This window comes from Macrotis lagotis, chromosome 1 (assembly GCF_037893015.1).
Source record: "Macrotis lagotis isolate mMagLag1 chromosome 1, bilby.v1.9.chrom.fasta, whole genome shotgun sequence".
NCBI lineage: Eukaryota > Metazoa > Chordata > Mammalia > Peramelemorphia > Peramelidae > Macrotis > Macrotis lagotis.
Window position 1 is genome coordinate 525903382 of NC_133658.1, and position 15386 is coordinate 525918767.

The 15386-nt window shown below is 33.5% G+C and overlaps 1 protein-coding gene across 7 annotated transcripts in view; it reads left to right on the plus strand.

Moving 5' to 3' along the window:
• Positions 1 to 15386, plus strand: part of DMD (dystrophin) — a 2282785-nt gene that overhangs the window by 1347856 nt on the left and 919543 nt on the right. For all 7 annotated transcript variants that reach the window (XM_074220296.1, XM_074220284.1, XM_074220285.1 and 4 more), the window contains one exon: positions 1642 to 1817. In XM_074220296.1, the coding sequence (XP_074076397.1) occupies positions 1642 to 1817 (176 nt within the window). The remainder of the gene's footprint in view (positions 1 to 1641; positions 1818 to 15386) is intronic.

The following is a 15386-nucleotide window of genomic DNA, read 5'->3' on the forward strand; positions in this document are numbered from 1 at the left end:
AAACAGAAAAGACAGCCAGGATCTTGAGATCAACTGTTCGGCTCAAGTATATTTTCTCAAGTTCATGTCTTAGAGCCATAGCCACCACTGCTGTTGAGCAAATCCCTTCCCCTTCCTTTTTGTGAAAGTCCAAGGAAGTGTTGTTTGTTGCAGATCTATCCCCAAAGGAGGGTGTTCCAAAAGAGAAAGGGTTTAAAGCCTTTGCATAACCCTTACAATCTCCTGTCCGGTGGGGAATGGGGAATAATGTTCTTCAAGGCTCAGATGTCAATCATCTTTTATATAAACATCCTCAATTCATAAGGATGCAAGAATCATCCCAAATCACAATATATGTCCCTCAGTCAGAAGCCAATGTTTATGTCCATCCACACAAAAGCAGAGCATGGGTTACACAAGGAGGATCCAATAAGTATGTCCTTTCTCATGGATCACTACTGTTACTAGTATCACAACAGCAATAATAGATCGCATTTATGCATCACTATGGTTTATAGCTCTTATCTCATTTTATCCTCAGAACAACCCTGGAAGGCAGGCACTATTATTTTACTTATTCTGGTAAACTGAAGAAGATAGAAGTTTAAGTGATTTACCTGGGGACACTGGTTAGTAAGTGTCTGATACTAAGGCTAGATTTTAAAGTTCAGGATTGTTGATTTCAGGTCTTAACTTCTGCGAACTGTGCCATTTAGCTGAAGTTATAAGGGAAAAGAGGAGATTCAAAGAATATAATAAGGAAGAGACCAAAGTGCCTGTACCTTTGGGAAGAGGGATGGTCAAGCAAATAATATATATATATATATATATATATATATATATATATATATATATGCTATTTTGAAGATTAAAGATTAGTTTATCTAAAAATGCTTCTCTTTCAGCCCCAATTTTTTTAAACTTTTATATTAGTAACTAATTGGAAATTCAAAAGCATTGTTTAATTTTCTAGTTTATAGTTTTTTATGGTCTACCCATAGTTATGAGGATAGGAAAATATATTTAAATTTGGAAGATTTTCCTACTAATTGATCAGTAGAATTTTCTTTAGTAATTTTTTTTCTAAACTAGACAAAACTTTGAAGATGCCTATAGAGAAAATATTAATACATCTTTGATTCCTCCCCTAATTGGTTACTTTTCTGAGCATAATCATATGTAAACACATATGCATGCACACACATACAAGATACACAGACAAAATGTATGTATATACACATATGTATCATGTGCACACATGTGTGTAGATACAGGTATTATGTATAAATCTATAACTGAATACATGAGTACATATAGTATATATACACTATAACTCATATGTATGTACCAGATATATACATATAAAATGTATGTATATACACAATAATATAAATATGATGTGTGTATATGATGTACATATAGGTTATATGTGTATATAAATATATATGTATTATATATATTTATCTATTTAGAGTTTGTATGTATATGTGCATTTATATGTATGTGTGTAAACACACACACGCACACACACTTCTCTTGGAGATTTTATTTCTTTTGCTCCCCAACTCTTACTAAAGATCTTTTCTACTCTTACACCCCCCCCCATAAAAGAAAAGTAGTATTTCAAATTTGTTTTGTTCTGGTTGTTTTGGTGTATTCCAGGAGCTCCAGGATGGCATCAGTCGGCAGCAGACAGTTGTCAAGGAATTAACTGTAACTGGAGAAGAGATAATCGAACAGTCCTCAAAAGGAGATGCAAGTATTTTAGAGGATAAACTGGATTACCTGAATGTTCGGTGGCAGGAGGTCTGCAGACAGCTGGCAGAGAGAAAAAAGAGGTAGGATAGCAATAAATGTGGGCCCTGAAAATACCAAGAGTCAACTTAATCTACTGAGAAATCAGAAGATTAAATGAAAGAAAATATAATAGCATTAATCCTTTGGTAAATAATCAGTAGGAATCAAGAATTATCCATTCTCTTTGTATATTTTAAAGTTATAGTTTCCATTGACTAGGTGGGTTATGTGTTCTTTTACTCCAAGATTTCTTAAAAATATTTTTATATTCATAATCTTTCAAATGTGAATGTTTTCAGGATATTCTCAATTCATTAAGTAGTATCATATTTTTAAAGGATAATAAATTCAGTCATTTTTTTAAAAAAAATGACTTTTCTTTTACCAAACTTTTCCTGCTAGTTTTTCATAACTGAATGATAGTTTAAAAATGTTAATATTTTAGTATAACTGCATTTCTTGTTTTTGCTGTTTGCAAGGATCAGGCAAATGACAGTTTTGCTCACCTTCACTAATACTGATCTTTTCTAGCTTTAAATTTTAAAGGGGGAACAGATACAAATATTTAAAAAGGAGAGGAAAATCTCTAAAAGGTTATTACTGAATTTAATCATCATTAAAATTTCCCTTGAAATGTATTTAAAGTTAAGAAAGCCAGCTGTAAGCACTGCTATTAGAAGCCTTAGATAATGTTATAGATGGGTTTTGTGTTAAATTTCCTGTTGTTAATGTTAATGTTTTGGTTCATATGGGATGGTTTGACCTTTATTTGTCAAATGAAATTATCGTTATGTATACTTAATGGGAAATCAGCTTTCTTTCCAAGCTCTTGCCTCCTACTTATCATTTACATAAAAGGTGGTTTTTGATATTCTGAAACCTGGAACAGCCCACAGAGGGAGGCCCTGGCTTCAGAGAAAATAAGAATGAATTTCAAAAATATGCTCTATTATAGTTTTCCACTACTTATTGCCTACACCAGCAGTTCTCAAAATTGAGGTCTGCCTGAAAACCTTTTCAGGAGGTTCACAAGGTCAAAACTCTTTTTTTAAACAATATAAAAGGGGGTTTTTGCTTATTAAAATATTTTTGCTTATTAAAATAATTTACCCTTTCTCAAATATATATCTTTATGAGACCAGATTTTTTTCCACATACATCTACTAAATTGCTTATCATAGAATAGATTGAATGCAGAAGCAGATATGAGAATCCAGATGTCTTTATTAATATGGACATTAAAGAGATATGCAAAACTATGTAAAACAATTCTTTTTTTGTTTTAGAAAGCAATTTTTATAAAACTTAATCACTTATGTGGTTGGATTATTACTGTTTTGATATGGTCAAATTCATATTTATAAGATTAAACTTCCAATATCATACATATCAATAGATATAACTGACAAAAACAAAAGATCTTTGGAGTCTTCAGTAATTTTTAAAGAGGCTAATGGGATCCTGAAACCAAACCATTGTTCTATACCATTCATACTGACTAATGCAACACACTAAAATGCACTATTTCTTTCTTTCTTTTTTCTAGTTATTTAATTTCATTGACATAAAAAATTCTTAAGAAACTTTTTCAACTAGAGCATATTAGAATATGTTGTGGAATGTGTAGTTTTAGAGTACAATAAAGCACTGAGGGGTTGTGTAACTTGTAATGGGGTCACAAGCTGGTCTTGAATTCAGGTCTTCTGTACTAACAGAAGCTCTTGCTCCACTAAGCCAGATGCTTACATTGATACCCTTGCACAAAATAGGCACAATGACCTCTAAAAAAAATGGAAAGGATATTATTATGATCTAAAGATGTTTTCATTTCAAATTCTCTGGTTTACAAATTCCAGAATATTGATTTCTGATTATGGATAGCTTCATAAAAAAACAAAAAAAAAACCTCCTTTTTTTCTCATTAACACATTCCATTTGATGGACTTTGAAATTAAGCAGAAATCATTCTAGCTGGCATAAAAATATTTCCTTACTTTAATAACAAATATATTTATACTCTTAACAGGCTTGAACTTGTATTATATCAATTTTAAACTCTGCCCAAACTTGTCCAAACTAAAATATTAAGAAGCTAGAAGATTGAAGTAAATAACATAACAAGCTTTTAAAAGTGTGGTAGATTGTTTTTTCATAAGTGTTGCAAATTGATGTCTCATCTTCAGTTTTTAAAATCAATCAAACAATTCCCATTCATTAAATTGTAATGGTTTGGTCGTGTCCCCATTTGGACTTTTCTTAGCAAAGATAGTTGGCAAAGGTATTAAATTCAGGTAGGTTTTGACCTTGTGGACCTCCTGAAAAGGTTTCCAGGCAGACCTCAATTTTGAGAACTGCTGGTGAGAGTTTGCCATTTCCTTTCTGCCTCCAAACCTTGTGCAGTAGCCACTGTGCAACCTGGCTGCCCATTTATTAAGTACCTGTAGCTTTATACATGTCAGATTTTGTCCTCAAGGAGCTTACTCTCTATTAATAGAGATAACATATACACAAATAAATGCAAAACTTTAAAAAAAAGTAATTTTTGTGTGAAATAGCAATAGATAAGAAAAATTAGAAAAAATCTACTGTAGAAATGAAATCATGGAATTTTTAGATTCTTAGAGGTAGGGGTCTAAGAGAATGCATTGTAGGCATGGAGGACAGCACGGAAAAAGATCAGGCAAAGATATATACATATATACACATATATATACATATATACACACTCCATATTAGTGTGTATACACACATATATACAAACATAGATATGTGTATATGTAAATATGTGTGTGTGTGTGTGTTTTGACAGTTATTTGAAAGGCAAATTGAAAAGAGATGGAGATGGAGTGACCAACTAGATTAGAAGGCCATTGCAATTGTAATGGTAAGACTAGAGAGATGTGAAATTATAAGCAAAAATGATTTGACAACTGATTGAATATATATGATGTGAGGGAGAATAAAAAAGCAACAATGATTCTCAAGTAATTTATAATACATGATTACAGTGTATAGTATAACACATTTTATAATACTCATATGGATCTTTAAAATAACCCTGTGTGGTAGGCAATACAAATATTCCTACTCCTCTTTTAGAACTACAGGAATTGTCTCACAAGTTTAAATTGCATATCCAAGGTAACAGAATTAATAAGCTAGAATTTGCCTCTCCTCACAGTACAAATGAAGCAGCAATTTTGTTTACCACAACTTGGCTTTATTGTTCTTATTTCTACTAGTTTACAGAGAACCAGTATATGCTGACTATATCTGGGGCTATATCCTGAAAATCAAAGCTTAATTACACCCAGTGGATGCTGCAAAAATTCATTAGAAAACTTTCTCCTATTCTATGATTTTGTTCTATAAAGAATTTTAAACAGCTGTCCTTTGAAGTTCATTTTTTTAGAGTGCTGCAAAGTAAAAGAAAAAATATTCATACTTAGAAATTCAGATAAACCAGTCATTTGTACTTCTCTTCATAGACTGTCAGAAACTGTTGTCATGACTTACATCAATGGAAATTTGTGAAATGATAATAATAAAATAGACTCAATGTCAGGTCTACTGCTAGACATGCTTTACCCCAGAAATGCAAAAGTAAGTTAATTCCCAATAAAAATAAATATTTCATAAATGATACATTAAGCTAGCTATTATAAGAGAATTGTAATCATGAAGCTATTGTTAATCAATGATGTACTTCTCTCACAACCTAAGGAGGATAGAATGAATTTATTCTGCAATAAATAAAATATTGAATTCCAACGTTCAATAAAATTGCCACTATACTTTCAGTAAAGTTCTGGAAAAGTAGTTTTTTTCCTTATGAAATCTATATACACAAAAGAAAATATATAGTTGAAAAAATACTTCAGTCTAAATCATATGGAATTAATCCTATAAATTTTATGTGCATCTCATTTATTTTATTTATTTCTTTATTTATTTTTATTAAAGATATTATTTGAGTTTTACAATTTTCCCCCAATCTTGCTTCCCTCCCCACCCCCACCCCCACCCCCACAGATAGCACTCTGTCAGTCTTTACTTTGTTTCCATGTTGTACCTTGATCCAAATTGGGTATGAGGAGAGAGAAATCATATCCTTAAAGAGAAGAGAATTCTCAGAGGTAACAAGATCAGACAACAAGATATCTGGTTTTTTTCTAAATTAAAGGGAATAGTCCTTGCACTTTGTTCAAACTCCACAGCTCCTTATCTGGATACAGATGGTACTCTCCTTTGCAGACAGCCCAAAATTGTTCCCGATTGTTGCACTGATGGAATGAACAATTCCTTCAAGGTTGAACATCACTCCCATGTAGCTGTTAGGGTGTACAGTGTTTTTCTGGTTCTGCTCATCTCACTCAGCATCAGTTCATGCAGATCCCTCCAGGTTTCCCTGAAATCCCATCCCTCCTGGTTTCTAATAGAATAGTGTTCCATGACATACATATACCACAGTTTGCTAAGCCATTCCCCAATTGAAGGACATTTACTGGATTTCCAATTCTTTGCCACCACAAACAGGGCTGCTATAAATATTTTTTTGTACAAGTAATGTTTTTACCCTTTTTCCTCATCTCTTCAGGGTATAGACCCAGTAGTGGAATTGTTGGGTCAAAGGGTATGCACATTTTTGTTGCCCTTTGGGCATAGTTCCAAATAGCTCTCCAGAAGGGTTGGATGAGTTCACAGCTCCACCAACAGTGTAATAGTAGCCCAGTTTTCCCACATCCCTTCCAACAATGATCATTATCCTTCCTGGTCATACTGGCCAATCTGAGAGGTGTGAGGTGGTACCTCAGAAAATCTTTAATTTACATTTCTCTAATAATTAATGATTTAGAGCATTTTTTCATATGGCTATGGATTGCTTTGATCTCCTGTGCATCTCATTTTTAATAATATATTTAAAATCTGAAAGACAGATTCCCAGAGTATATTAAATGCTGCTGGACATTTTCTAAGGCAGACCTATAGAAATCACAGAAATGGAAATGAGTCAATTAGTTGGACAATTCAAACTAGAGAATTTCAATTTGCCTCAATTACCTGGAAGAACTGGCTATCATTATTTTGGCATAACAGAAGTGAGTTTCAGAATAACTGATAGTCACCAGGAGTAACTTTGTAAATGGAAAGATTGAAAATGAAAACCTAGAAGAGGAATTAAATAGGAATGATAGAACTGTATGACAAATCAATACTAGATCTCATTGATTTCCAATTAACTGCCTATCTGTCCTGTCTCTGACCTGTTATACCTCTTATGTAATGAATAGTCAATTCAATTTATTTAAACAAATTCAGCAGAGTAAACATTAAGTAAAAGACTAAAGTATTAGGACTACCAGTTACAGTAATACATAGCCTGAAAACCAGGATATCAATTCAGAAAACCTACATCTGGAATTCAGTATGTACATTATTTGTCACATTACCTTGCATAACTCATTGAACCAGTTTCCTCAGCTGTAAAATAAGAATAAAAATATTCCCTATATCAATATCACAAGGCTATTTTGAGGACCAAATGCTATTTATGTAAAATAATTTTTAAGTCTGATGTGTGATTATATATTGTTTTAAAAAATACAATCCAGTAGAACTGAATACAGACATGCATAATATACAAATTAAAATATGCTTAATGTAAAAGATTTTTTAAATTACTTTGTACAAAATTTCTTCTGATTTTCTTCTGATAAAATTTCATTGGAAGAACCAATTAGTAAACCATATTGATTTTCAGGTAGGAAAAAAATAGAAGAGAAATATGAATGAGTAGTTTAGATTTAAGAAAGTACCAGTTTGGGGGCAATTAGGTGGTGCAGTGGATAGAGCACCAGCCCTGGAATCAGGAAGAATTGTATTCAAATCCATCCTCAGATACTTAATAATTGCCTGTGCTAACTTGGGCAAGTCACTTAACCCCATTACCTTGCAAAAAAACAAAAAAACAACAACAAAAAATACCAGTTTTAATGAGAGACCGAATGGAGATAAAGTAGATAAAATGAACTCCAGGAAGGAGAACTACTATATTAAAAAAGGAAATCAAAAATAATCATTAAATAGAAGAATAATTGGAATTATGCCATGCTTAAAAGAGTTCCCATTGTTGGATTAAAATATAAGGAATCTGATGTTTCTGAGGATCTTATTTTCATTGTCATAGAATTATCCATTTAGTACAGGTGGTAGTAGTAGCAGTCACAATAGTTCTCATTAGTAATCATCATGGATAGCAAAGTAATTGCAGTTATCTAATGTTTTAATATTAGCTAAGTGATTTATAAATATCTCATTTAATCCTCATAACCACCATTTAGATAATGGTGAAAAAACTGAGGAAGAGAGATGTTAAGTTTCTTGCCCAGAGTCATTCAACACTTTTTTTCCTCCACAGAGCTACCTAGATGCCAATGATAGGTATTAAATGATTAGTGTTGCTATTGTACTTTTATGTTCCTTTATTTTATATTTTTAAAAAATTTAGTATGTTATGTTATATATTTTGATAGTAAAAGACTTAGACTTAAGTCACAGGATTCTAAAGCTTTCTATATTTGAACACTTAGATGCTATGTGACCCTGGACAGTGGTCTTAATGTCTCTGAGCCAAATGGAAGTTAAATAATGATATATGCCCTATCCTTCTTACATTTCTTATAAGAAAAACACTTTAATATAAATTTTTATATTTGGAGGGAGAAGGTAGACTAGGGTCAGTGTTTTAGTTAAATGCTTCTTGAATTCAAAGGCTTTATTGACTGAAGTTCTTTTTACTGAGTAACCCTATGACTTGAAAAAATATTTGTGTATCTTCTAGCATTTCAGGCTTGGACTGGAGTTTAATCTCTGACTTCACTGCTTAAGGAAGAGTTTGCAAAGTAAATTAATGGCATAAACAAGTTGGCAAAGGCATGCTTAAATCTTAAAAGAATGAGCTGTTGCAAAGACTTTTACCATATTAATTATTCACATGCAAATGAATTCTATTAATTTCAAATTGACCTTATCTAATTCATTGAAGTAGGTCTGGTAGGAGGCATTCTGCTAACAACTTCTGTTACTCTACACTGGAAAGTAATAAAATTGCATTTAAAAAACTCCCCAAATATTCTGCAGTTTGGTCTTTCCTGATTGAGGCAAACCTTACCTCAAATTTTTTTGTCAGCTAGTGAGACTTTCAAATCAAATTCATCTTAGTTAACTGCTTTTGATGTGCAAAGCACCCTAGACACTCATTGCACCAAGACTAAAAAAAAAAATCAGTCTTGCTCTATAAGGAATTTACATTTTACTAGATCGCTGAAGTCTTTAAAATTGACTACTCTACATTTTTTAAAAATGGGTTTATACCATAGGAGTTTAATTTTCTTTCCTTTTAAAATTATTAACTTTCTTCCAATATTACACTTTTAGTTCTGGGAAATTAAGCATAGACCTTTCTAACCTTAAAATTAATGATAAAAGTAAGAATAATAATTAATCAGTTCACTCTAAATGTTCTTCAAGATTTAGTATACTTAAAAAATCAATACCATCAACTTTCATAACTCCCTTGAATCATAAATAAATGATCCCTTGATTAAAGCCTATTGGACATCTTGCTTCAATTTGCTCTTGGTTGAAAAGGATTTAATAATTATAACACTCTTGCTAAATGCTGAAAACAAACATGTGTATAGAAAAAATATACAAGAAAATGCCTCTACTTGAACACATGAACAAGAGAAAGAAGAAATTACATTCATCTGGTATCACATCAATATGGTTAACTATAAATTTAGCAAAATTTTAAAAATATAAAAATCCATTAGAAGCTTGCTAGAAACATCATTTTTACTTAGTTATTTGTTGAAAATTTATCAATATCCTTGAACATTTTACCTGAGTCATCACAGATACCTGTGACAAATAATATCTAAATGTAATTTCTCTGTTATGATCAAAAAAAATTACAATTTTGGTAGAGTCCTTGCTGAAAATTTATTGTAGCTAAAGCTGAATGAAGACAGACTTCTGTTCCAGAACTTGTATCTATTGAGTAGAGGTGTATAAATGGTCCTACTCCCTAAATAACTGACTTATCCTCTTTAAACTCATCTTGTTTGATAGAGTAGAATTTCTGGAATATCTCTTATTCAGTCACTGAGTCACTCATTGTTATTTAGGAACAGAATTCATATGTCTCTGGCCATGCAAGTAGGTTGTTGAGAATACTTGCTTGTCGGCCAAGATAAAGAATTTGATCCCCAATGTCAATTTCTTCTTTGTCTAGTGAAGTTAATTCTAATTCAGCTTTTTTATTTAGTTTGCTAATTACAAACATTGACAAATTAAAGTGTGGATGGATCCATACTAAGTTAGCTTCTCTTTGTATAGCCAATGCCTATTGCAATCCATATGGTACTTTCTAAGTTTTGTTTGGAGGCACATAGGTGACTCAGTGGAGAGAATACTGGGCCTGGAGTCAGGACAACTTGAGTTCAAATCAAATCTCAGATACTCATTAGCTGTGTTATTGCCAGCTTGTGTTCAGTTATCTGCCTGTGACAAATCACAATTCAGAGACCCGGGAATGCAGGTGTGAAAGAAAAGAGAGATTTATTAAATGAAGTTTCAATACAAAGAAAGTAATAGGAAAGATAAGATGAGTTTAAAGAAAAAGGCCATGTGGATTGCTAATTGGACTTGATAGACCCGCTGCCAAGGGTTGACAGGAATCTGGAATGTGAGAGAGAGAGAGAGAGAGAGAGAGAGAGAGAGAGAGAAAAGGGCAGGCAACCATGAGACTTGAGTCAACCAGGCCACATGATGAAGCCATGGAGCTCCACATGGGTTAAGAATGAGCCAGAGAAAAGCCTCCTTCTGGATGGGAGGCTGGAAGAAGGGAGAGACTCTAATGAGCACAGATTCCTGTTAAATACCCCTCCATTGTAGGCTGGATAGAAGGTGGTGCTTAGGGAGTGGTAGTCAGGTAACTCCCAATGATAAACCACATACTGGTCCTTCCTGTCCTTTCAACACATTATTTCTTGTCCCACAGTGTCCATGGCCAAGGTTAAGTGAAGGGGGAAATGGGGGCTAAGATACAAACAACAGGGTCAAGGGGAGACAGGATACAATCAACAGTGTCCAAGGGAAGCAGAATCTTAAGATTCTGGAACCTCAGGAACCTCCACCCATTTAACAGATTTTGTTTCTGCTATATTCAAAATTTTCTACCTCACTGTGACCCTTGTCAAGTCTTTTAACCTCTATTTGCCTTAATTGGAGAAGAAAATGGCAAATTATTCCAATCTATTTACCAAGAAACACCCATAGAAAGTCACAGAGTTAGACATGACTGAACAATAAATAACAAATTTTGAATAATTTGTTGAAACAAATTAAGCTGCCAATGTATTGGAGAGTTTGATGTAGAAGGTCAGAATAAGTTTCTAGCCAAGTTAGTAGCCAGTTAGTTGGAAATCATTCGATTTCTCCTCCCACCATATAAGACTTTTTTGGAATCTGTTTCATCTATAGCCAATAAGCTGGAGGTAGGTGAAGATTTCACTCTCGGGGTGTAGAAAGTAAAGTAGTGGGAATCCTTCAAAGTTGCTTATCTCACAGCTTTTACATTTTTGCCAAGAGATAAAAAGTAACCAGATTTGTTCTTTGTATTGCTTTGCTTTCAGAAGTTAACAAAATATAGCCCTAAAATGTTCTTTTTTTTCCTTTTCTCAAAGACCAAGTCTGAACAAGATCCTAACTTTACAATCCTCTTGACTTTTTATTTTTTTCTTAGTACATTGCTTGTTCCTGCTCTTCCCTCTGACTTCCCATTTGCTATAAGAGAATACACAAGTTAGAAACTGCTATGGTCATTTACTTTTTCTCAATATGTAAATATATGCAAGCTATATATTATATGGGTAAACATCACCTTTGCCAACTATCTACATCTATAGCCATTTCTCCACATTTCATGATGACAACTTGGAACAGCAACATGATGTGTTTGTCTAGTTGGTGTGGGGAAATTGGTAGTGCTGTCAAAAAGTTGAGACTTTTTGAAAGTAGAAAATTCACAGACTAGTCCAGGAGTTGGGACAGTTCAGGGTTTTTATTTCACAAGTCTGTAAAGTTCACAGATTAAACTTTTTCCTAAACTTTTTCCTGAAGAGTTAATAAGTTGCTTGAGGAGTGACTGAATAACAAAAGTCTAGGTGAGAGATCCTGAGAGAAAAAGAGAAAGGAAAATAATCATAGAAGCTGACTTAAGTGAGGGGAGTTTAGTCCAGATTTTTGTAGTGTTTGCCCTCTTCCTGTGCAGGAAAGAGTCAGGATAAAGCCTGTAAAAGGGGATCACACCCCCTCTTCATGTTTGAGGTCAGATACCCATTCTAGAAGAATGGAAGCTAGAGGAGGAGTAGAGGGATGGAGGTTGCTCCTATCTTTGGCAAATTTATATTTAATAATGGAGTTATCTGATTAGGGCCCATGCAGCCCAGGAAACCTTCACACATAACAGTTAATGTTTTCTCAATATTAAAAACTAGGGGCCAGCTAGATGGTGCAGTGGATAAAGCACTGGCCCTGGAGTCAGGAGGACCTGAGTTCAAATGCAGCCTCAGACATTTAATAATTACCTAGCTGTGTGGCCTTGGGCAAGTTACTTAACCCCATTTACCTTGCAAAAAGCTAAATAAAACCCAAACTAGACAGATATTTCTCCTTCTACATAGCAACTGATCAAATAGTCTAGCTCTTTTGCATTATCTGTCCCTAGATCTGAAGAAGATGATGACTTCTTTCTCTTAGTCCTTATCAGAACACTAAACCCAAAGCAGCTTGCTGAGCACCATAAGTATGTCCTAAACCAGTAGGCTTTTATTTGAAGGTTTAGTCTCCTTCTGCTGCCACTGGGATTTGGGGGGTCACCAAAAAAGCATAGGAATTTGGGGGCCACTGAAAACCAAAAGAATTTGTACACTCTCTGGAATGTTAAACCTGCTCAGGATTTTATTATGAAATATACAAAGTAAACAGGTTAAAGAAGCTTTTGCTCCTGAAAGGTCAACAGAGCACTTAAGACAGAATGAATAACAAAAGCCTAGGCCTAGTTGTTTGATAGCCAGAGACTGTGAGAGAGAGATAAGGAAAGACAATCAGAGAGAGAGAGAGAGAGAGAGAGAGAGAGAGAGAGTCAGCCACAAGCAGAGGTTCAGCTCAGATTTTATAGCCATGCCCCCTTATCTGGGCACTGAGGGAAAAAGGGGGAACTCCCCCCCCCCCATGACCAGAATCAAATAGAGAGTTAAAGACTGGGAGTTGGAAGTGAGGAGAAAGGATACAAATTTCATATTAAACAATGCAACAATAGTAGTCAATTTATTTATATCTCAAGAGTAAAGACCCTTCCATAACCTTAACAAGATTTCCTAATTTTGACAGCATTAAAAGATTACAGATTTTATTTTCTGCTACATTCACAATTCTCTACATCATTTCCCCCCTCAACATTATTCAGGACCCAGATTTTTTGGGGTCTTTCAGAATCCATTTGGAGATGAGTGCATAACAGTGAGAACTCTATTGAGGCTGGGTCCAGAGAATGATTGCTATCAGGACTGGCACAGCTGACTGGCATCCTGCAGAGACTGGTCTTGGAGATGTACAGCTGGTAACCTAGAGAAACAAAACTCAAGGGAAAAAAGATTGAGAAGCAAAACCAGAGAGAGAGAGAGAGAGAGAGAGAGAGAGAGAGAGAGAGAGAGAGAGAGAGAGAGAGATTTTAACAGAAATACAATAATTAGGAAAAAACTTGGTCTATAAAGAGCAAGAATTATATTTTATGATCCTAAGCCAGTATCGAAGACTTTTTATAAGAACATGGGTTGCAATATAACACAGATTCATTAATGGGTGATGCATCAAGTTGTAAACAAAAGCTCAAGAATAGTGTTAACAAATGTACTGAATAAACATTTTATCCATGTATCCAATAAGTAATTTGCAAAAAAAAATTTCTTTTTTAACTTTGGCCATGTTTAGAATGAACAAAAATTCTAGTTGAAGAATGGATCTCTCCTTTAAAACAGTTAGAAAAATAGACCAATAGGCATTATTCTGATACTTCTTTTTCCCTAAAGGGACTTGTTGGGGTAAGAGTCACATTCTATATTAAAAGGCCAAGACAAAATACTTGCCATTTTTTTACAATTTAGAAGACAAGAGTTCCAATGACTCACTCTTGTACTTAATTATGGTTCACCTGGCATGATTATGGCAATCTGTTAAAGAGCAGGGAGGGACACAATGACACATTCCTTTCTGTATTAGATGTCCTTTACAAGCAGAGGTCCCAGACAAGCCTTTCCAATGAGCCAGGTTCCAGGTCTGTCAATTTAATCCTTCCTTAAGAGAATCCTACTGAAATTGAGGTTAAGATCATTCTCTCAAAGGCCTCTCACTACATCTGCAGCATAGTTTAATGGCTTTACTGGCATCTTTATATTTTAACATACCTGATGTCAGACAGATCAATTTTCAATATATTGTAATATAGCAATTACCTATAACCAGAGCTTCAGGTGGCTTGAGCACTAAGGAGAATCAAGAGTGTGCCAAGCTAGGGCAGTTAGGTGGCTGGGTGGATAGAGCACTGGCCCTGTAGTCAGAAGGACTTGAGTTCAAATCCAAACTTGGACATTTAATAAGTGCCTAGTTGTGTGACCTTGGGCAAGTTACTTAACCCCATTGCCTTAAATAAATAAAATTTTTTAAAAAGAGTTTGCCAAGCTATAATTTGGTATAAGAGATACAGGGAAAAATTATAATTCCATTGTTCTCACATACCTATAGACAGTGCTGTAAATTAAATACAATAAACAGAATTTGAGATGTAAAAATACAATAATTCTAGTTACATTTATAACTTTTTTTATACATAAGCAACTTTTTTGCAATGAACCCATTTAGTTATTAACTGTGATTAAAATAACTAAACATTTCCTTTGGCTAGGAGACTGACACAGAGAAATCTTAAATTATCATTATTATTTTATCTTCCTCATGTTACATAGGCGCTTTTCCCTCAAAGCAAACAAGCACAGTTTGGGGATATTATTTATATCCAAAATAGTCCCAGTTTACATATATAGTTAGAAATTTATATACATATATATATATATATATATATATACACACACACACACACACACACACATATATATATATATATATATATATATATATATATCCTTGTTTAACTATTAGCTATATTCAAAATATAAATGATTACTTTCAGAATTCTTTAAAATCATTAGAATATCTTAGGGGACTTCAAATTTCCAACATGTGTTATTAATTTCAATGTAATAAAACAACAATAAGAACAGCCAGGTATTCAAGTCAATTTACACATGAGTTATTACATTTTATGAAATAATATTTTCCATTATTATATTATATACTATTTAGTAATATTTGGAATTCTAGTGATGATCTTGGTTTTAATATTTCCCTTTCATTATCTTTACAAAATACTAAGGCATTAATTCCAGGCTTCAATATTCTTACAATATTCAAATAGCTTATATATTCTT